The 22,073-nt window shown below is 37.5% G+C and overlaps 1 protein-coding gene and 1 pseudogene across 1 annotated transcript; both read left to right on the plus strand.

The window, feature by feature from the left end:
* Positions 1-4,534: 4,534 nt before the first annotated feature.
* LOC136280435 (polyunsaturated fatty acid 5-lipoxygenase-like) lies at positions 4,535-11,664 on the plus strand (annotated as a pseudogene).
* Positions 11,665-13,586: 1,922 nt separating this feature from the next.
* LOC131794682 (general transcription factor IIH subunit 2) lies at positions 13,587-21,856 on the plus strand. The gene is made up of 17 exons (XM_059112216.2): positions 13,587-13,659; positions 14,348-14,425; positions 14,950-14,986; positions 15,386-15,472; positions 15,599-15,649; positions 15,735-15,789; positions 16,348-16,453; positions 16,814-16,904; positions 17,010-17,097; positions 17,823-17,899; positions 18,518-18,548; positions 18,799-18,844; positions 19,368-19,425; positions 19,518-19,563; positions 20,161-20,275; positions 20,905-20,950; positions 21,676-21,856. Exons 1-17 carry the CDS (start codon positions 13,601-13,603, stop codon positions 21,787-21,789), a joined length of 1,185 nt encoding a protein of 394 aa, XP_058968199.2. The 5' UTR covers positions 13,587-13,600; the 3' UTR covers positions 21,790-21,856.
* Positions 21,857-22,073: the final 217 nt, after the last annotated feature.

The following is a 22,073-nucleotide window of genomic DNA, read 5'->3' on the forward strand; positions in this document are numbered from 1 at the left end:
CGCAGATGGAGAAGATGGTTCGGGATTGCTACTGCCGAGATACAGAAAAGGCATTATTTCATCCTCCCCCTGCTCGCCCTGAGCGACTGACACAGAATATTTCATGCCATTTATTGTGCATGCAGTTCGATTGGTTAAAAAAAAAAAGACAGAAAGGAGAAGGAAAAATATCAGAGAAAATTATATTTTTGGGAGTTTACCCCTAAATTTTAAAGGCTTAATGCGGTGTGTAAAGCTGGCATATGGCTGTCAAGGATATTGTCTCAATGGGGTGATAGCTTTTACCCGGGGCTAACAGGTTAAAATATTCGCCAAATTTGCCGTTCTAACGTGGTTTTCAAATTTTTTCTTACCGGTGAACTTTTTTACACTACTGGTTAATATTGTGGAATTTTTACGCTTAAAGGGCTAAATTTTATGGCTGTGTTTACGGCGTATCGGTTTAAACACTTTGAGACCCTCGAAGAAAATTCTGCCTACTACGTTTTTAGGAGTTCCGCACAACCTCGTTTGCATGGGTTGTGCTATACATAAATGTTCTTTTACAATCGCTCGATGGACTCCGCCAGGGAACGGAGGGGAAAATTTAAAATTAAAATAGCAGTTTTGACATCTGTTTGACAAATGCTAAGGTTAAACGATATCCCTGTTCCTGTTTAAAAAACGTTCTGACATATGATTTTGAAAGCAATTAGAATACTCTTCTAAAAAGAGCACGAAAAGCAATAAACTTTGTATTGTTTTCGAAAATGTATGAATTTAGTTCCTACTTTTCTTACGAATGGAAACATACGAAGTCTGGCGGATTTGGTAAAGAAACAGATTACATGCTCTATTGTTGATGAGTGAAACTCTTCCAGGAATTGCCAAAAGTGTACTTACAGGGAGAATTATGGCAACGAAGATACCATCTTCTAGCCATGGAATTCATATAGATAACATGAATGAAAATGTACAATTCACTTACTAAAACAAAATAATACAATTCTATGTACAGAGCCAGGTGTGATACGAAAAAGAACATAAGAATTTTTTTTCATAAAGAAATCGAAGAGGAGGTTCTCAAACGTTCATGCGTCTATTGTGGCTTTCCTTGAACATAGAGCTTTTTATTTCACGCAGTGATTCCATCGCCTTTAGGTTAAAGTTAGGGATGGAAGACAAATGATAAAAACGGTTATTGAAAATTGGTAATGAGTGCGTAATTGAAAAAAAATAAAAAAAAAAAATAACGTTTCAAATGTAGGATAGTGCATCATAATTTTTTGTTATTTTCGCGTATTCAGTTTCTACTTTTAAGCGTTTCGGGTGCCATTCACAATCTTTATTTTTTTTTCTTTTTTTTTACAGACGATTGTCACAAAGTGGTTATTTTTTTACTGTCTCAGAAAAGATTATTCCTTCCATGAATTCTATAGGATTATGGTAAGTAGACCGTATTAGTCCAGCAGTTTGAGTGCGAAAAAAAATTGCAGAAATCGAATCAGTGGTTTGAAAAGCTCCTCCAAACATTTCTGTCGTTTCAAGCGCGCAACCGAAAATTTATCGCAAGGTAATTTTATTAAACTGTTAAGTTCAGTGTGAAATTTCAGGAGAGCGTCAAATGTGATCAGATATGAAGTCCTTTAGTTTAAGTTTATCGGCACATTATTAAGTTGATCACATGTTTCAGTTATGTGAGCAATGATTAGTTTTTCACAGCACAGTTTCAAAACGCAGTTAAAAAAACACAAAAAGATGCTAGTTAGTAAAATACATTTCTTCCACCAGATTTAAGAAATAAGAAATTGACCCTCGTCAGTGGATTTCCAACCAAGTACGACCAGAAATATGACAATGAGACAAAACCAAATTCATTAGTTCCAAAATTAGCACATAAGTTTTTCTTTGTGAACTTCTCAAAAAACCCCTCTTAGCCGACTTCAACAACCTCAGAAAAGAGGCACGAGAAACTCAAAAGTAGAAGAAGAAGGGTCCATTGCCCTCTTTCTCCTTGAGTATTTTTATGAGAGGGAAAGATATGGTGCAGGTTAGTAGATAGCAGGGAAATAAATTGCGTGACGGTTTGGAAAAAACTTCCATGACGGCCCGTGACACAATTTCAGATCAATTGACCTCATCAAACCATTTCATGTGGTGAAAGCCATATGGCTACCATAGTTCTATAAAAATGTTATTCATATGGTGTGCAAATTTCTCACAACCAAGTATACTACTTCATGATACTCATCCAGTTATCCACAGGAGTCTCCAGTCGTTAATTGACACAACGATGTTATGTAGTATAATGTTTGGCATGGTCGATATTTGATGAATAGAGAACTTTTTCCGTGTTGTAACATATCTTCATTGGACATCTAATCTCTTACACTTATCGGACCCAATCAGAGCGTGGCAGAGTTTCAGTTATTCATGACCAGGTATGATATCGGATTTTGTGTTGCTTAGACCGCCACACCAGGATTTGGCATTTGCAGTGTTTATGTAAGGGTTCATTTTTAGTTTTTACCCCTGCACATTTATCTCGCCGTTTTGTAACAACCGCGCCCATTTTTTTTTCTTACAGTATAGTTTCGAGACTAATCGGAGCATTGTGATGTTCATAATGCTGTTGCAAATAAGACCATTCCTCCTGCTGGCCGGAGTGGGCATCAGAACAAAGGTAAGCGGCCCGCAACATCAACACATTTCAATATCATATCTTGAAATTGCAGTCCAAAAGTAAGGATCTTCCACGTCCGAAAAAAGAGGTTTGATGAGACAAACAAGGGCGAAATATCTGTTCTTAGACGTATCCAACAACAAATACAATCCAGGGGCCTTTCGGATGAAGAAGAAGGACAGGCAAGTGGACTTAGTGAAAAAGGTCAGAAATAGTGAAATGATGCATTCAACAGTTATATTTACCTAATCAGGGAAGGCCCCCCCCAAAACCGCGTTTGTGAAATGGAATACTCTGCTCTAGAGTTCCTTGAATCTTGACCCTCTGATATACCACTTCTGGCTTGTGGAGACCAGAAGAGAACAGATCTTTAAGGATACTTCCCCCGGATAAAAACTTTGTTTAGACATTAAAATTTGTCTATAAATTCTTTCCTGTTGGAAAACACTGTATTGGCAGTGGGCACACACCGCTGGTATGCATTGCAATGATGTACATCTCTTGGCTTAGTGATTCCCAGAAAAATGTTTTGGTATGCAGAATCAATATTACTTTAAAATACGAATAAAATATTGTGTGTTTAGTCAAATATCCGGATTTACTGATTACAAATACATGCATGCGCCTTCAATCTTTGCGATCAGCGTGCCTGAGTGCAGCTGTTTTCTTCACAGTACATTTAAATATCTATGAAAGTGACCCCTGGCTCCATAAAAATGGATAAAGTGAACTTAACCTACCACAAATCTGGAGATGTTGGTGTGAAGGACTTCCAAAAATCCTCTTTGAATTTTCCGCGTCAAAAGAAATAATTCCAAGCTCTATCTTTTTTATCGTTGGTCTGTTGCTTCAACCAGCGTCGAAGAAAATCACGGACGAAAGAAGACAAGCAAGGACAAGCTGCTGGAGGTAAACGTTTCGAACATTGAATCAGTATGCATATTCTCCATACAATCATGTTACACGTTCCCTATGTTACTCAAAAGGAGAACTTGTCTATCTAACAGATTTTCTTCAGCTGGTGGATCAATTTTTGCTTTATTCTCAAGACCCCAGTGTTTGTTTCAGGACTGATACTGATAGGGAGAAATTAGACGCCAGTCACTATCAGCGGATAATGAGTTAAAAAAGCGGTACTAAATCCTTCGACTCACAGAAGGATCCATCCTAAAAATCATTTTGCATTACCTGGCAGAAAGGTTATTTCAGCCAAGGGTGTGATAGCTCGCATAGAAATCCAGTTCTCTGAAGCCAAGAGTTTCAACAATTTGTTCCACAAGCGGCTGTCGGATGGTGTGAAATTGGCGGCCGTTGTCCGAAAACTGGGCCGTGAGGCGGAGAAAAGCGTCCAAACACGAGGTCCTGCTCGCGCGATAAAAAAGTGGGCCTTAAAAGGGGCTGACCCTTATAGCCAGTGGCAGGATCGATGGTAACTCGTATTCAATTGAAAAACATATTTGTTGTGGAAAATGCGTAGGAGCTTAATAAATTCCTGATCAGATCTTGGGATTTGCTTGATTTCTTCATAAAAATCATTCACACTTTTTGTTGTGCGAGTACATTGTAAATTGTACATAAATTGACGTTTCGAGCGTTAGCCCTTCGTCAGAGCAAGTGACGAGGGGCTAACGTTCGAAACATCAGGCTTTAAACTCTTTGCGGTGGCCAATTTACGTTTTCAACTCAGTTGCTAACACTAAATTGCTTGCTTGTCACACAGTTGGTATGGATTGGTATATCCTTGTGATAATTAAATTGTGATATATAATAGCGATCAATAATGAAAATCAAATTAAAGTTTAGTTATCACGCCATCTTTCTCTCGCGTCTTCTTCTTAGGGGGGTTAAATTGCCCCATGGTCTTCGTCAGAAATCTACCGACGAATGCCGAGATATTCGCGAAAAAGACTTGGAAGTCCAGAGGGAATTTATCAACTGGCAGTACGCGAACCTTTGCCTATGCCATTAGTTAATATGAGCGCGTTAACACTCATCCAATTGCTTTCACAAGACGAGTTTGCAAAGGAACAGTTTAATGGTTACGTTGGTATGCTGAGGAAAAACAAAGGCTTCACCGCACAGTGGGAAAAAGCAACATCCTGGAGAGATTACAGAGTTCCAGGATTATGCAAATATTTTTAACGATTTTAGAAGTACATTGGGAGATGATGTAAGTAATAAATGGTTTTAAAAGGAAGCCGTTTACTTGGGATAATAAAATGGTATCGAGATCTCGGCCGACAGCTCGCCGGTAGTTGGCAGAGAATTGGTCGACAGCATAACCGTCCAATCGACCATCCACCGACGGTCGGTCAGCCATTGGCCGACTGTAGAACAACAATCAGCCGATAGACGATTGACTATTGGCTGATTTATTAAGTGACATATTAACAAAGGCTGCCTGTGGTACACAAAATCCTTAAATTCTGGAGAGATTTTATTCCAAGTTAATTGAAAACCACAATCAATCATTGTTCGTTGAGAACTAGATTTCATTATATACGTAACCAGCTTGAAGCATTCAAAACGTAAGAAATGGAGTTAAGAATGGTCTACATTTTGTAATTGATGATGTATTTGTCGCGAGCATTACTTGCTAAAAAGAAGTTCTCCAATCATTCCTTTCAAATCTTGGGAATCTTCATTTCCTCATTACTCAAAGCCTAAATGAATTTACAATGTCATTTAGAGGAAATCAACGACTAAATATTCAAATGCCTAAAAAGTTCGCCCAAGTGGGATATAACCTTCATCGTTATTTTGATTGCACCATTTTTTTAACTACAGGGAAGTACTGGGTTCTATCGGTACGTCACGAATGTCGAGCCATTTCAGAATATCTGGAGGACTGGAGAGAGGATGATATTGTTCACTGAGCAGAGGCTAAGTGGCTGTAATCCCATGTGCTTCGCAGGGTGACAGACGATTCATGTAAGTTTAATTTGTGCCCCTAAAAGTGAAGAGGAGTGTTAAGTTTAGGCTAGCCTGCTTTGCTGACTGTTTCGTGGATGTTTAAAGCATCGGAACAACGAAATGACGCTTTGAGTGGCCTAAAAATCCGTTAGCCAGTTTTCTGTCTTTTTTTTAACTGAAAGTTACTCATTTCTTTGAAGAGTACTCAGAATCGTTATTTCTGGAATTTCTTGATTTCACCAAGTCGCCGTCACAAAGTTTTTTTTTCAGAAAATATTTTCCGCTCCAAGGATTTTACGATAGGGTTTTCTTTCGGCACTCTGATTTCTTTATATTAACACTAGTAGTTTGGTAAGCGTCATTTACCTCCATCCACAGCTCTTAGCCCCTATCCTCTGCTTATTGGTTATAACAATGTTCAGTAGGAGCTGGGTTCTATTGTATTTTTAGCTGAAGTAGGTCTCAGAATGGTCAGAGTTGGTCAAGACACGTAGTCCCAGCTACGACTGGGGAAAAGGCGATACAGGCTGCGATGGAAACAGATGAATCGTTAGCACAGGTTTGTCTGCTACATTTCGAGCTTGTTTCTTGTAATCAAGGTCAATGTGGATCAAACGAAAGGGCACTGCGCTGCTTAAAACAGTACAAATAAACATTTTTTTGGTTGGGGACATCACTTTCCTCTCTCTGAGAGAGAATTTATTAAGTCTTCAAGTGCATGGGTTTGAATTCTGAGCTAATTAAACTGCATTTAATAATTAAAAGTTCAAGTTCAGAGGTAAATTAATGAGAAATTTAACTCTGATGAGAGACTTCATATGTGATGCTCCATTTTCTTTGACTTGATAAAAGGTAGACAATTAAAAGGTGGTGTATTTGGCGTAAATAACTCATTCATCCTTATGATTTAACTCAATTACTCTCAGGCTATAAAGAATGGCGATGTTTATGTTCTGCGATATGAAATGTTTGATGACATGGCTACCTTCCCTGATTATTCTGAGAAGCGACCGGGTCGCACAATGTGGCCGTCGAAATCACCAATAGCTTTGTTTGCCCTGAACAAGGAAAAACGACTACGAGCAGCAGCAATTCAGACCGATTACAAGCCAGGTTGGGCATATTGTTAAGAACCCTCTGAATCAAGATCTCATTATAAATCTTCCCTCTAGTTGCCGAAATATTCTTAAAAAGCAGTGAATAAAAAAAGGGACTGATTCACGGCACAGTAAAAGTTTCACCCAGTTCAGTCGATAAATAATGACGCACAACACTTCTAAGGAAGGGGTGGGAGGGGAACTTCAATGTTATAAAGATCGAAACGCTCCATCAACACCCGTTTCTACTCTTAATTCGCGCACATAGGAACTTGATGGTCACATTTGCACGAGGGCATTGAAATATTGATGTTGTCTATCGGAGTATGGAATACCAGAATGAAGACCCCTTTACAGGATATAAGTTGGCACTAAGGGTAGAGTTTGTATTCAAGCTTATAGGCCCTCCAAGCCGGAGCTTATCCCGGTTTTCAAGCGGCGTGAAGTGACTAAGAGAATTATTACTTCTCCCTGGATGAGGGTCCGATGCTAGTTTGTTGCAAGGATGAGTAGAATCTGCCAAGTATTTAATGGCTTGAATACGGAAGTAACAGCTAATCGTCTGAATGTGGATAGCCCTGGAAAGAATTGTTGTCGATGTCTCTGCTAGGATCCTCTATACGATTACCTTCTGCCTACTGATAAAACTTTTTAAAGGGTCAAAGCAATTTACATACTTATTTATTCTTCTATTCTGATTTTTTGTCACCAGATTCGCCCGTTTTCGCCCCTAGTGATGGTGGGTCCTGGATGTTGGCCAGACAGGTTGTCCAGGCAACAGATTACACGCACAGCCAGATGATAGAACATCTTCTAAAGGTCAGGAGTCGTCGTTTCCGTCGTTATTGTCGTAATAAATATTTTGGTAACATTACTATTATTATTATTATTATGTTATCATCATCATCATTGTTATGTTTATTGTATATACCATCATTACAACAAGCAGCTGGTCCTGCGAGAATTATTTCGCTCTTAGAGCTTTCAAAACAATTTCAAACTTCTTCATGATTGAATTTTAATGGCCCTTAGGTCCATCTTTTGGCAGAACCCTTTTGCGTGGTCATGCACCGTCACCTTTCCTCTCAGCACCCGCTGAATGAGCTCCTCAAGTACCACTGTAGGGGCCTTTTAGCCACAAACACCTTGGGCTCACCATCGCTGGTCAACGAAGGTGGTTACATGGACATTCTGACCGCCATAGGCCACAAAGGAACCATACTACTCTTGGAGCGAGGCTACAAGACGTTGGGTTGGAAAGACACAGATTTTCATCAGGACATAAAGGTAGCAAATAAGATTATCTTTGCCTTTTCGGAAAAAGAAAGAAAAAAAATCGAATTAATTCCCTGTCCATACGAGGGGTGCGTCGTCTTGGCTTGAACTATCGGGAAATAAACTTTAAAAAGACCTTTACAGGTATTTCTTTAGGTGTTAAATTTCTGTTTGGTATATACTCGTCTTGAGAGTACAAAAGACACACCGTAATAGCTTAGATGAATTCAAAGCACGTAGGGTACTTGAAACTCAAGCCAAGATATAACTAACCTTACTCTAAATATCTCGAGCTCTCTTGGAGCGATTGAATGAATGAATACATTAAAAACAGTTTTATCTTATCCACAACCCCTCTAATTTCAAATTCTTACCTTACTCCGTGAAGCGATAGCAATCTTCAGGCAATGAAAAAAAAAGCATTTCTCTCTTCAGAAACGGGGCCTTGATGACAAAATCAAATTTCCTTACTTTCCGTATCGCGATGACAACAGATTGTTACTGATGGCAATATCAAGAATGGTGGAGGATTACATTTGGGTGTAAGTTAAAACATGAAAGCGAATTTTAATTTGCACTTATCCGTTCTTATTCCCATTCTCCTCTATGAACAAGAAACCGTATTTCATAACTGTTTTTACCAATCTCTTGCATCTACTCAATTTGATGTAGATTCATCATCAGAATGTCAACTTCGCCAAAATAAATACCTATTTTAACCTTTGAGAACTATGTCAAGAAATTCTAAGCTATTATTTTGGTCCATGAATACCGTGCTCAACTGGAGGGAAATCTTTTGTCAAGGTAAACAAAATATGACGAAAGAAGAACAAATAAAAACTGAACTGTATGAATGTTAGGTATGGCAACAAGAAACAAAGATAACAAATTGAAAGTTTCTTACCTCAAAGGAAAGGACATTAATCCTATTTCGATTTTAAACACAATGAAGATAGTGAAAAAGAAGATTGACTTCTCTCCGTACAGAAGCTCAGTGACAGATAGAGCCATCCTTTCTCAGAAACAAAGCCGACACACGGGCAACAGCATAATGTACCCGTAACAGCCAAGATTCAGTGACATAAAAATAAAAAAATCAAAATAATGAAAAAATATCCGATGGCATGATCATTTTCTTTCAGTTTTTACAAACGAGACAGGGATGTCCAGGAGGACGAAGAGTTACAAGCCTATGTAAATGAGTTATCTATTGAGGGGACTGGACCGAATGGTGGATCTGGCCAGGTAATGAAAAGACATGGAGTGGACCACAACCGGAAGCTTTTAGTTTGCATTCACTACGAGAGCCTGGTATTAATTATCCAGCCTCTAAATTTGCTACCAATAAATGTAGATAAAATACTGGAGCCCGTATACTACAAGGTAATCGGTAGCAAAAGTAATTGTTAAGGGTGAAAATAGGTCAAGAGCCCCCCTAACCACTATCATGGGCTAAGGGCGTAGCTAAGGGGAGGATGTGGGGTCCTGGGGTTTCCCGTGGACCCCCCTCCCTTTGCAGGTCTTTTTTGTCACATTAAGTAAAACACGGCGTGGTGGTCGACCTCGCAATCTGATGAGTACCCTCTGTTTGACACAGTGTGATCCCCCCTCTGAAAATCCTGGTTACGCCCTTATAGGCGATACCAACATTGAATTATTACAACCTTGGTTGAAACGCCAATCATTCTTCTTATAACAGCTGAAACCTGCTAAACCTAAAATAAGCTTAAAACTGCTTAAGGTGATCATTTTTTCCTAAAGATATGTATGCAAGACTTTCCAAATAAATTCTTGGCGTTGGTCTCCGTTTCGAGAGGGACTCGTTTATCAATCTTTGTTTTTCTCATCTTGTACGATAGGTTAAAGACTTTCCGGCCGTGTTAGAGACTAAGAGCGAACTTATAGACGTGATAACGAGGTTGCTGTGGTTGTTAAGCGTGAAGCATTCTACGGTAAATTATCCCGTGAGTGACTACGGAGCCTTTACACCTGTCTTGCCAACCAAGCTTTATAATGACACCAGTGTACCGCCAGGAGTGTTCTCCGAGTTGAATTTACCAAATCGCAACATATCCCTTGTAAGTATTTCTAGCCAATCAGTCATTCGATTGATCGATCCATTTCTCTTATTACAAATTAATGGTGTTACAGACGGTGTGTATTGGGCATTTGTTTCATCAGTAATTCAGTTATAAGCAGGACTATTAATCTTGGAGAAATTTGTCAGAGAGTCTTTCAGACTGTCAATACGTCTAGTGGTCAGGAAGTTAGAGAGCCGATCTGAATGATAGTCACAGGTTAGTCACTCAATCGTTTGGTCGATTGAATGGCAAAAAAAAACTTTCTTTACAATGATAAGAAATACGAAAAGTGGTGTCAGTTAGTCAGACAGGCTGTTTGATCGTCAGGAAGTCAGGCGGCCCAACTGACAGATAGTCACACGTCATGATCAGTCAGTCAATCGGTTGATCGATTGAACGGCAAATTAAAAAATTTTTCCTCAAATACGAAATAAGAAAAGAGAAGAAATAGGGCAGGTATCTCACGAATTTTCAACTCCTCTCCTTAAAATGGAGGCCTTTCTCAAGATCTTGACTGTTACTCCCTTTACTTCCGCATAGATAGAAATGTAGACTACTAATCAGATGGGAGGATATTCTCATCTTTTTCTTTTGTTAGTTAGTTAGAAATTTTATCTTAAGAGCGATTCTAGTTTTCTAAAGAGCTTTATCTCAAGTAAAGATGGCCATGTACGCGAGTTATTCAATTCTCTCCATTTAAACCATTTAATTTCCTTCAAGCCTTTCACCCTGCACATGTGCTAACAACCTCTTTTGTTCCCTATAGGCCCAGATCGAGGTAGCTATGAACGTGGGAACATATCATTATGACACGTTATTTGATTACTACGGGCAGCTCAAGAATCCAGCAGCAAAGCAAGTGGTTAGGTTTTATTTCTATTACCTTAAGTATGCCGTTAGTCCCAGGCTTAAGTTCAGGAACTATCGGAGACTTAAGGCTGGCCATCTCACTTATCCATATCTACAACATCCTTGGATTCCAAACGGAGTCCAGACATGAATAATAGACAGTTAGAATAAGTTACATTTAAAAGTTAAATGCGGGTATATTTTAGGAATGACAAATGTATTCTTCGTCGATGTGGTGAAGCTCAACTTTTTGATCTGTTACAGACTCGGTCACCTCAAAAATTTGACTGTTGTTACAGGTCATTTCAAAAAGCTAATTGTTTTAACCTCTATCTTCTTGTGTACGCTGTGTAATGGCGGATAGCTAATGAGAAAATGGATTGAAAATATGATGACATGCCACCTTAATAGAGATATGGAGTCACAAACCAGCTCAACTTTAGTGTCTGCGTCCGCTCAGCAGACGTGTCTGCTGACTACGGCTGTGTCTTACAGTAAATATGGGAAGTAAAAATTTAAAGTATGTTTGTCGTTCTCAAGTTCGCTTAGTACGGGTAATCCAATTATCATTATGTCCTTTTTCATATTTAGGCAATAACGAATGTAACGTATTCAATTGTTACTGAACAGATATCTTATTATCTCTGTTGATTCAAGTGTTCGTGATCTCTAGCTTGGCTGGCTTGTTACAGGCAAGGAAAGTTACACCACTAAAATTGTAAAATGATTTTAACACTTTATTGTAATGAATGATTGTTATGGAATAAACTTGGAATGTCCATGGGAATCAACTGTGCTTTACTTTCTTAATCACTAATTGATATTATTCAAACGATAAATGGATTGATTTTGGCCTAATGTGCTAGCAAGAAACGGCTTAGAAATTTGGCCAATTTGGCCAAACAGTTGTATCTGATTTTGAAACCAGCTTACTCAAGAATTTTAAATCATTGGTCACCGAGATAGTAGATGGTGATAACCACTTTTCCAGATAAATACCTTCCAGCGAGTCATAAATGATCTGGTAAACTACGCTTTCCCACAACGGATCTCTCCTAGTCCCTTCCCTTTTTTTTTTTTTTTTTTTTTTTTTTTTTTCATTTCAATCCTTCTTAGCTCTAAGTTTCCTGTGAATATTAGTCATAAATGAAATATTTCAGAGAAACAGGAAGGTTAATATATAATTAAATTTTCTTGTCGAGTCTTGAAAGGATCATGAAAGAATGGAAAAAGCTTTGAAAACATTCTTGAACTGAGAAACTGACCTCTGCTTCGTGCTCTGTTTGGAAATATTCCACTCAGTCCCTATATTACCAACTTTTTAATTACCGCGTGGCTCATGCTAACTTTGAAGAATAACACTTTGTCGAATGCACCAGAAACAAAGCTTTCAATCAGTTAACCTCTTCCTTAGCTAGCTGATCATAATGATAAAAAAATTTTTTTACTTCTTCACTTTTTTTCACACATAAGTCAAAAGACAGTCAAGCCCGGGCTGAAGGTTTAAACATTGCATTTGTCGCACGCAAGATATACATTTCAATGACATTCCACACTCGAGTCTGGCGAAAAGTGGAAAAATTGATTAAATATCCATTCATGAAAGCGTCACTTGCTCAGTGAGTGTGAACGGTACCTTAACGTCAACTGTGTCTCCTACACCAAGTAAGAGCCGTGTGAACGAACCTCTCAGGTGACGCAGTATTAGTTACGCGAGGAGCAGTTGAGGATCTGAGCTCCCTGCAAGACATTGTATGTGACGAATGTTCTCCAGCATCACATTTAAATTGTGGGTAAAAATTTTGAGAATGAAATAAGAGCGCAGAGCATAAGTTTGATCATTAAGGGTGGTTTTCAGATTGAAATCTCATGAAGCAATGAAAAGCTTAACTTAATAGGAAACAGCTGAATAACAAAAAAAGAAATACAAACCTTGAAAATTCAATGTGGCCCATGCAGGATATAGTGTACTTTGGCGAATATTTCAGTTTGCTTTCCGGCGACCAACGAGCCACATGTGCGATGAAGGCCAGCAGCAGAATGCTTTATATGTTTTTTAGGAGATTTTCATACGCACGATTAATATCGCATCTCCCGAGAGATATAGGGTTCGCCTCTCACGCTGGTTAAGTACGTATTTTACATTCTGCGAACGAAAAGTAAAAAACAAGAGATAGTTCTTACACGAAAAGTTGAGAGAAATGACAAAGTACAGAGTCTCTTGGAACACTGGTAATAGTTCCTACCAAGAATTCATACACGGGTTGTGCCGCCCGACAGAACCTTGATTTAAGGACTCCTAGTATAACATTGGGAATCCTGAGATCTTGGTGATAAGTCAACGGTTCATATAAATTTCGTTCTCTTCTTTTATTTTTTGTCTCTTTTATCGCGTCTTTTGAGTTTTTTTTTCCAAAGTTATAAACGCAAATAAATATCATTTGCGCGTAAAACTAACGGTTGTGCAAGGATAGTGCGTTTTGTGGCAAAAAAATCACTCGAACCGTTCTTTCGGTGGGGCTGTGACGTTCACAGCAAAGTTCGACTCTTAGTTATGTCATTCCCTATTAAATAAAGGAAATAGATCGAAAGCTACACTCTCATGCATGTCCCTCATCAGTTGTCAAATGACAGGCATTCTGTCCAACACACTCAACCTACAAAGGAATAAACGTGCCACAAATAAACCGCTGCACACTGATAATTGCAGGTGCAAAATAAAGATGGCGAACGAGGAGGAATCAGGAGGTTACCGCTGGTTAAATCAGTACGAAAGAACGTGGTATGTTTAGTGTGATATCCTAATATTTATAACTGCCTTATTTTTACGAATCACGTGCATATGTATTTATGTGCGCACGTCCCAAGCCTTGGCAGTTATTTTTTTTTAAGTACATGCTCGGGATTACCTCGTTTGCGCGAAATTATGCATGGCCTCTCCTGTTTTTTTTCTCTGTCTGATCTCGGCTCTCTTTTCCTAGCCTATTAATTACCTTGCTCGTTTTACTACACTCAAATTTCCGAGCTGCTTAACTGACAAATCAATTTTGAGGGAGGCAAAAACGGAATAAAGTTTGTCTATCAATTAAATGAAATAACTTTGGGAAGATCTCTGCACAGCATCATACTATAGCACAACAAAGTCCTGGTCCTAAAGAAAATCTATTTTTTCGCCATTTTTTTTTTTATTTATCCTACCATCTGCATAACAAAGTCGTGGGGTGGGTGGAAATCTTAGTATAACTTTAACAGTATAGATGTTTTTGTCATCATCATTATCATCATTCAGCAGCATTAAATCTATCAACTGCAACAAGTTATATGGCTACATGTTGTTGCATGGCTTGATTTTTGGTGTTCTATAAAACCATATATTGAAATAAACCCGAGTAACCAAAACTTCAGACATACTACATAAGAACCAGCATTCAGTATGGTATACTCATAAATACTTGTTTTTTATTGCCCAGGGAAGTTATTCAAGAAGATGCTGAAGGTTCTCTTCAAACAGTGGTGGATGAAATTTCACACAGGACCAAAAGAAGGAGGTGGAACAAAAACTTTACAAAAACATCAGATTAGAAATTTGAACTCATTGGTGCATAACCAAACATCTCTGAATCTTTGTAGTGTAGTTTCTGTTTTTCTATTTTTTTCTTGTTATTCTTCTTTTTCTCTTTCTTTCTTCTAGTTCTTCCCCTTTCAATTTGTACATAATACCATCTTTACATGTAGTGGAAGAGGGTATTCAAATGAATTGTATGTTCATGTAAAAGTTAAAGAGTAATCAATGGATAGTTAGATATTGCACTGCTTTCCAAGCCAGCCAATTAGGATCCAATTATTCAGTCTTTCAGTTGTATGTATAAGATTAAGATTTCTCAAAACAATTTACAGTGAAGAATCCACTAAATGACCCTTTTAAAATGACAGTGAAAAAGTGATCGATGAAACAAACAGATGAGAAATAAAGAAATAAACATTCAAATTCTCTTGAATGAGACTTTGAGAATAAGTAAACATTTACAACTGTGAGTCTGACTAAATGTTTTGCTGTTGTGAAATTTTTCAGAGTTATGGGAAGAAGTGGTAACATTCGACTTGGGATGGTATGTATTAGGTGGTAAATAGAATACATTAAAGCTTACAGACACATTAAGAATATCTATTCTTCATTCTCTAAATTGATTGAAATAATGATACATGTTCATTCTTGAAGGAGAGGTATTTCCCAGAAATCATTAAGAAATTTTATCTCTGCCATTTAAAAGTATAACATGAAATTATTTTTGGGTTGACGAGAGGAACAAAAAAACTTTCAAGATTGTCTCCAAATGCGTTAAAACTTTGACTGTAGATGAAGCCACTTTGAATTATTCAGTGCAATGGAATTTCATCTGAAATTTGGATATTAATGACATTTTAATGGAGAGGTATTAATTAAAGGCATGTCAGAATGTTAAAATATCTCAAGTTTATGTGACAATTGCATTTTTTATTGTTTTCAGATGAGGCACTTGTTTATCATTGTGGATATGTCCAGAGCAATGGAGGAAGCAGATTTAAAACCTTCACGCCTTGCATGTTCTGTCAAGGTACCTGAGTTAACTATTAGCGACATGCAATGCCTCAGTTTGGTTTTGCCTATTTCAGAGATATTCAATGTAAAGTTAGTCATTATTGACAGTGATCTTGAACCAATATAATATCTTTTCTAACAGCTCTTGGAAACTTTTGTCACTGAGTACTTTGATCAGAATCCTATTTCACAGGTAAAGTATTATTTTTCTTCAAGGTGATACATCTGATTTTGATGAATAAGAGCCAGTGTTATCAGTGTTAAATCTTCGGTTGCAGATTGGAATTATTGTGACCAGAAACAAGAGAGCTGAGAAACTCACAGAACTGAGTGGTAGGACAACTGAAGATAACCTTTGCTGACTTCATTTTTTACAATCATTAATACTCTGACATTATTATGATTGATCCTGGGAGACTAGAAAATAATTGAACATAACCAAAATTAAATTACAATATAATTTATTTTGTCCAACTGAGTTCATAATCCAAATTGGCCCCTGTAAAAAGATTCCAAAGCAAATGTTTCAAGCTTTAGCCCTTCATCAGAGCAAATGACAAAGAGCTAATACTTGAAACATCGGGTGGCCAAGTTTCATCATCAACTCAGTTGATGATGAATTTACCCCTACAGATGCAGCACCACAGTTTCTTTAGAAACTTACCCCCTTTTTTAAAAAAACAAATTAGGTGAAATAAAGTTATAAACAAGAGCATTTTGTGATTTTTGGAGACAAGTGTGAAGAAATTGACAGAGATTTTGATCTACATGTGTACAATAATTAAATTATTTTTTTGATGATAACACAGCAATGATGCTAGTGAGATATATAGTTTTATTCTTTCTATCACTAGAGTGACAAGTGCACTAAATGTTATTTTTCACACCTAGGTAATCCACAAGTTCACATTGGCACTCTCCAAAAAGCTGCTGCTAAACCTTGCCAAGGAGAACCATCACTGCAGAATGCCATGGAATCTGCTGTTCAGTCACTGAGGTGAGTTACATCATGCCATCTGGGATGGTTTTACAGTTAGTAATTTAAGAAATATGAGAAGCCCAGTTGGATTTCAATGATGCAAAAGCACCTTATACACATTTAGGAAGACAAAAACAGACTGAAACCTCTGAACCTGCATGACAGGCTTATTTTCTGGTAAGAGAATGTTCAGTCATGAGGCCACAATGATCATACCTGCTTCAGGCTCTCCTTAATCTTTCTAATTCAGTTTAGCAGCTTCATCACTGCATTCAGGTTAGTAAGCACTTGCTTGCTATGCAGACTTCTAAAGCTAAGGAGATTGAAAGTGGATTGGTGGAATGTGTAAAGATAATAAACACTTTTTTATATTTATAGACATATGCCTGGCCATGCCAGTCGCGAAATACTTATTCTGTTTGGAAGCCTTACATCATGTGACCCAGGAGATGTCTTGGAGACTGTTCATGTAAGGACTGGCATTCTTCTAGATGTGTAAATGGGTATTTTTTTCTTTTTCATCCTTACAAGTTAGTTTGCTTGACTTTTGACTTGTTGACCATTTTCTTCTCAGACTCTTCAGCAACAAAATATAAGGTGTTCTATCATAGGCTTGGCTGCGGAAGTACGTGTTTGTAGAACAGTTTGTGCTGAAACACAAGGTTGGTGATCTGTTTTTCATTGATGTTATTGAGGCCTTTTTCCATTAAAAATGGCATATGCACAATATAAGTTCCTGATTTCTCAAAACAAAAACCTTGAGAGGCTCAAAAAAGCTTCCTTATTGGACACAATATATTGGTTGATGGTTGAATACAACCAGGATTTTTGTCTTTTTCCTCAAGATTGGTATCATGTAGATTTATAATTAGTTATCAGTTCAGGATCTTTTTCACTGATGCCAGATGTCACTACGGCAAGGCCACAACCTCATTAAAGAAAACTATTTAATTTTGGCATTATAGGTAAAGGGTAGGTTAGGTTAGCTGTTCTTATTGTAAGGTGGCTTTGACTCTACACTTACACATTTTCTCATGCTGAATGATGAATCTTGATATGATGATTTCAATTCCAGAATAGAAAATAGCAGCCATTTTCATATATTTTAAGGCTTTAAAAGCTAAAATTAGAGCTGTTTCTATGAGGATTTATGGTTTCTCAAAAAGTCATTTAATTTATTTTTATGTAAGATTTTCACAATTGCTCTACACTGTTCTTAACAAAATTGATGTAAAGCTGTTGTTGGTGCTTGAAAATAATGGAACATACTGGTATTTAAGAATCCATTGAACTTGGCTGGGTTAGCATTTCTTAGGGAGGTATGGTGTTATTCTGGATGAAACACTTTTGAGAATCCATTGAACTTGGCTGTGTTAACTTTTTTTAGGGAGTTATGGTGTTATTCTGGATGAGAGACATTACCGTGAATTATTAATGCAGCATGTTACACCACCTGTGGCTAAGGTATGCACAGGGATACAGATAAATCCTTCAGTGCTGTTGTTAACACTGAAACCAATTTTATTTTACAAATGTATTTTTGTTGTTCAAGGGAGGAACTCCATGAATCCAAAAACTGCAAAGCTATTTGGTCTTGAAGTATCATAATGATAGAAAACCTTTTCAAACTGTTTGATTGTTTCCATGAGAATGACAGATTTATCAGTACTCACTGTTACATCTACAGTCTTATTAACAGGAATGAAGAAAAATGTTAATGTACTTTTTGTAACTGAAATCGTTGTTCATGCTTAACAACCAACCACCTGTAGGGTGAGATTTTCAGGTGGGCCTGTTCATTTAACTTCAGTGTGGTCTTCTGACCTGTTTTTCTATGTAAAAAAAACCCTTGTTGTTAATGATCTAGTTATTCATTGCGAAGTTACAAAAAGTACTGTTGTTCATCACCATGACCCATAGTCTGTCAAACCTAAGAAGAAGATATCATCAGGGGTCTAACAGTTCTTCTCTCTCCCGAATGGTAGCCCTGTAAATTCAACTGTTACTCCAGGGTTCAATGTTTTTTCATTTGTACAGCTTTATTTCAAGATTATTTTTAAAATTGTTCTTAATTTGTTATAGACTGATACAGAAGCTGCTTTGATTCGAATGGGTAAGTATTGTCGATGTCTCAATCATTGCATATCGTTTTGAAATGCTTTACATGTACATACACTGTACTGTGCTTCACATTTGCTATAAGAGTCCTTTTAATGAGGATATGTATGCTATGTTAATGTGATAAATGAAAAGTGAAAATCCCCATGAACCTTTAGCCCAGCAAACGTCTAGAAGAAATGCTCATTTGCAGTGAATCCACAATAGAATGGTTGATTTCTGGTCTCTTCTGAAATTGTTCACAGGTTTCCCTCAGCATCTTTCAAGCGGACCACCATCCTTGTGCATGTGGTAATACATATAATTATTACGTAATTTGAGTGTTTCCCGCGTGCCCTATTTGTCACGACTTGCACAATTTCATGTAAGAAGTACAGAGAAATAATAGTGGTTTAGTTAAGAGCTGATGCCTCAAAGGGGCATTAATTAACATCCTCAACTTTACTCCGAACATGCTATTGCAGCCATGCACTGCACTTTATTCATTATTTCACTGGGATTAAACTCAAGTCGTAGTAAGTACTTCCTTCACCCACTAGAAGAAACGGTTGGAACTAAATGGTCCAAGAACCTCACATAATACTATGGTTCGATTTGATTGAATCCCATTTAAGAGGATTAATAACAAATTCATGTTTGATTCATTCTACTAAAACTGGGATAGATTGGAGAAGATTCTCCTTTCCATCTTTTCTTTTCTCTTTTTGGCATCCAAAAAGCGCATTACTGCACAGGTTTTCACTAATATTTTTACGGTATTTTAGAATACTTATCATTCATCCATTTGATTGGTATTTTGTTGTATTTTTTGTAGTCATTTGGATAGTAACGGTGTTAAAGGACTTAGCACATCAGGATACTTCTGTCCGCAGGTATGATGAGCCTTTTCATTCCCTCTTATTTCCAAAGCTGCACGATAAGGGATGGCAAATACTGATTCTACTTTTTTTCAACCATTTTTTAGTGTAAAAGCAAGTACTGTGACCTGCCCGTAGAGTGCAAAGTTTGTGGTGAGTTCCCATTTTAAGAAATCAATTACTTTTTACGAGGACCCATTGTTTAGACAGAGGTAAAATGGCTCTCGTAGGTATCGACGCAGAGAGGGTAATAATATCTTGATGAATCAGCATGTATTTTTGAGAAGTGAACAACGCAACGCAGATACACTATTTTTTTTTTAAAAACATTCAGGCTAAGATTAACCAAAATTTTAAGAACACACTAAGAACATACCTGGGCCATACCCTGGCTGAGGGTCATTTGAGTGCGTCTTTATTTTGCTTTTTTTTGTTTTTTTTTTTTTTTGAAAAGTATTATTAAATAAAAGTAAAAGAGCTGTAAAACTGTGGTCTAACAGGACAATTAACTCAAATGCTTATGGAAATTTTTTAACCTTGATTTACTGAAATACTTTACCACTCAACTTTAAGAACATGTTAAGAACGGTGTCCTTCGCGGGGTAATTCAGTTCTGCTTGTGCAATGTGATTTGATAGAACTTTTAAATTTCTTCTACCATGGTAGAAAAGACATGGATAAGTCTTTGGACATTCGAGAATTGTTATATTTTACTGGAATACTAATAGTAATGTGGCATGTGTTTTACAGGTCTAACGCTTGTGTCTGCTCCTCATTTGGCTCGTTCGTATCAGCACTTATTCCCGCTTCCTCAGTTCACTGAAACAGATTTGTCAACTCCTGTGGATGGACAAAGCTTACCCAGGTAAAATACACTGTTGAGATAACGATGCAAATTGAGAAGATCAAGGTCTGATTTCAATTCTGCACTTCGTGTAGCGGTCAGAATACCAAATGGGTGAAGTTTTATAATCGATCTCAATGTGATCTGCATTGTGCATGACATGGTTATGACCTTTTTAAAAAGTATTCAACCGTTGCTCATTGCTATTTGTTAGTCTGAGTTGATGGACTGATAAATTTTATGAGACGTTCGTATCTTTGGTTCCCTTGGGACCACAGCTCTTTAACATTGCGTGTTGTGAAACCAAAGTCATCAAAACAGCTAACAAGAACAAAGATTACCAGCACAAAGAGACTCTAAAAACTGGGTTTTAACACACCTAAACGACCTCGAGCGAGGAAAATCACAAGTGACTTAGTTGCAGTTGGTTTTATGTTTGCCCTTGTTTGCATTCTTCAGACGAATCACGGAGCGTGTCAATAATGAAAGACGTTAAGCACACAACTGAAAATCACGTTATTGTGTCATTCCCTCCTGATTCACCACTAAGAACAGCATTCAACGATCTTTTTCAAATTATTTGAATAATGCAAGATTCCGTTATAACCTCGATGTCGTTTTCAGGTTTTTTTCTTTTTTAATCTGTATAGACACAATTATTGCTTCGCCTGCCAAAGAGTGTTTACAGAACAAACGGTGAGCAATTTTCATATAATTAGCTGTTTTCCTTTTGTTCGTGTGATTTACTGTGATTGTGATCGATGCCGTTGTGGTTTTTGTTATCGCGAAGTTGTATTCTCGGTTGTCTTATCTTTTTCTTTCGTTTGTTTTGTGACTCTTTGATGTTGTTGATTATTGAATTATTGAACAGACCAGCATAGCTGTTCGTTGATCTAATAAATATCCAGAAAAGCTTCACTCCTTCCTTGCGGTTGAAGGAGGAGGGCACAATAACGATTACAGTCGAGCGGATTCCCACTGTCATTTTTCACAGAGGTGTACTAAACAGTAATAAATCTTGATAGATACATACGATTAATGTCCATTTGTTGCTATCCAGCAGAAAAATAAAGCTTGTACAAGACTTTTCGCAAAATACATTCTGGCGTGACTTCATAAGAAAGTACAATAACCGGAGTAATTTGCAATGTAAAAAAGATGTCATTCGTCTTGTCACGAGTTCCTACGATGAATCGAACCCCAGACCTCAAACCCACACTGTTTCCGAAGGCGATGTGTTTGGAAAAGTGTTTTTTGAATGGCCGAATTTTTTGACCGATTTACGTGCAATTTCGCTCTGACGAAGGATTAACGTTTGAAACGTCAGTTTAGAAACTCTTCATGGTGGCCAATTTATAATATCAACTTAGTTGTTAAAATTAAATCATCTTGATACGAGTATTACGTTTGTTTTCTTGCAGATATATTCTTGCCCTCAATGTGCACAGTTCTTTTGCATGGAATGCGACATCTTTATCCACGACTCCCTCCACAGCTGTCCCGGGTGTACTGCCTCCCCACAAGGGGAGGGTTAGAGTTAAATTTATTTGCAAAGAGAATATGAAACATAACCGCAATGAATAAACAAACAAAACATTCTGAGTTTCGTTTCTTTCATCCTCTTTTATTTACACTGATCATGCAAAAGCGCCGGGTTTATTTCAATTAGGTAACTGTCAGTATCTCTATTGATGAGACTAAATTGTCTTACCGTTACATGTTGCTGATAATTCAAAATCATTCCATGAAATGTGAATCAAATCCCTAACTTAACATCGTACCTTCCTCTTCTCATGACTCTTTGTACGTGCTTTTGCTT

Source organism: Pocillopora verrucosa, chromosome 4 (genome assembly GCF_036669915.1).
Source record: "Pocillopora verrucosa isolate sample1 chromosome 4, ASM3666991v2, whole genome shotgun sequence".
Classification (NCBI taxonomy): domain Eukaryota; kingdom Metazoa; phylum Cnidaria; class Anthozoa; order Scleractinia; family Pocilloporidae; genus Pocillopora; species Pocillopora verrucosa.

Coding starts and splice junctions, on each gene's coding strand:
- LOC131794682 (XM_059112216.2), top strand. CDS start 13,601: ATGGCGAACGAGGAGGAATCAGGAGGTTACCGCTGGTTAAATCAGTAC. Junction 15,473..15,598: donor GCCTTGCATGTTCTGTCAAG/GTACCTGAGTTA, acceptor CTTTTCTAACAG/CTCTTGGAAACTTTTGTCAC. Junction 16,454..16,813: donor TCTGCTGTTCAGTCACTGAG/GTGAGTTACATC, acceptor TTATATTTATAG/ACATATGCCTGGCCATGCCA.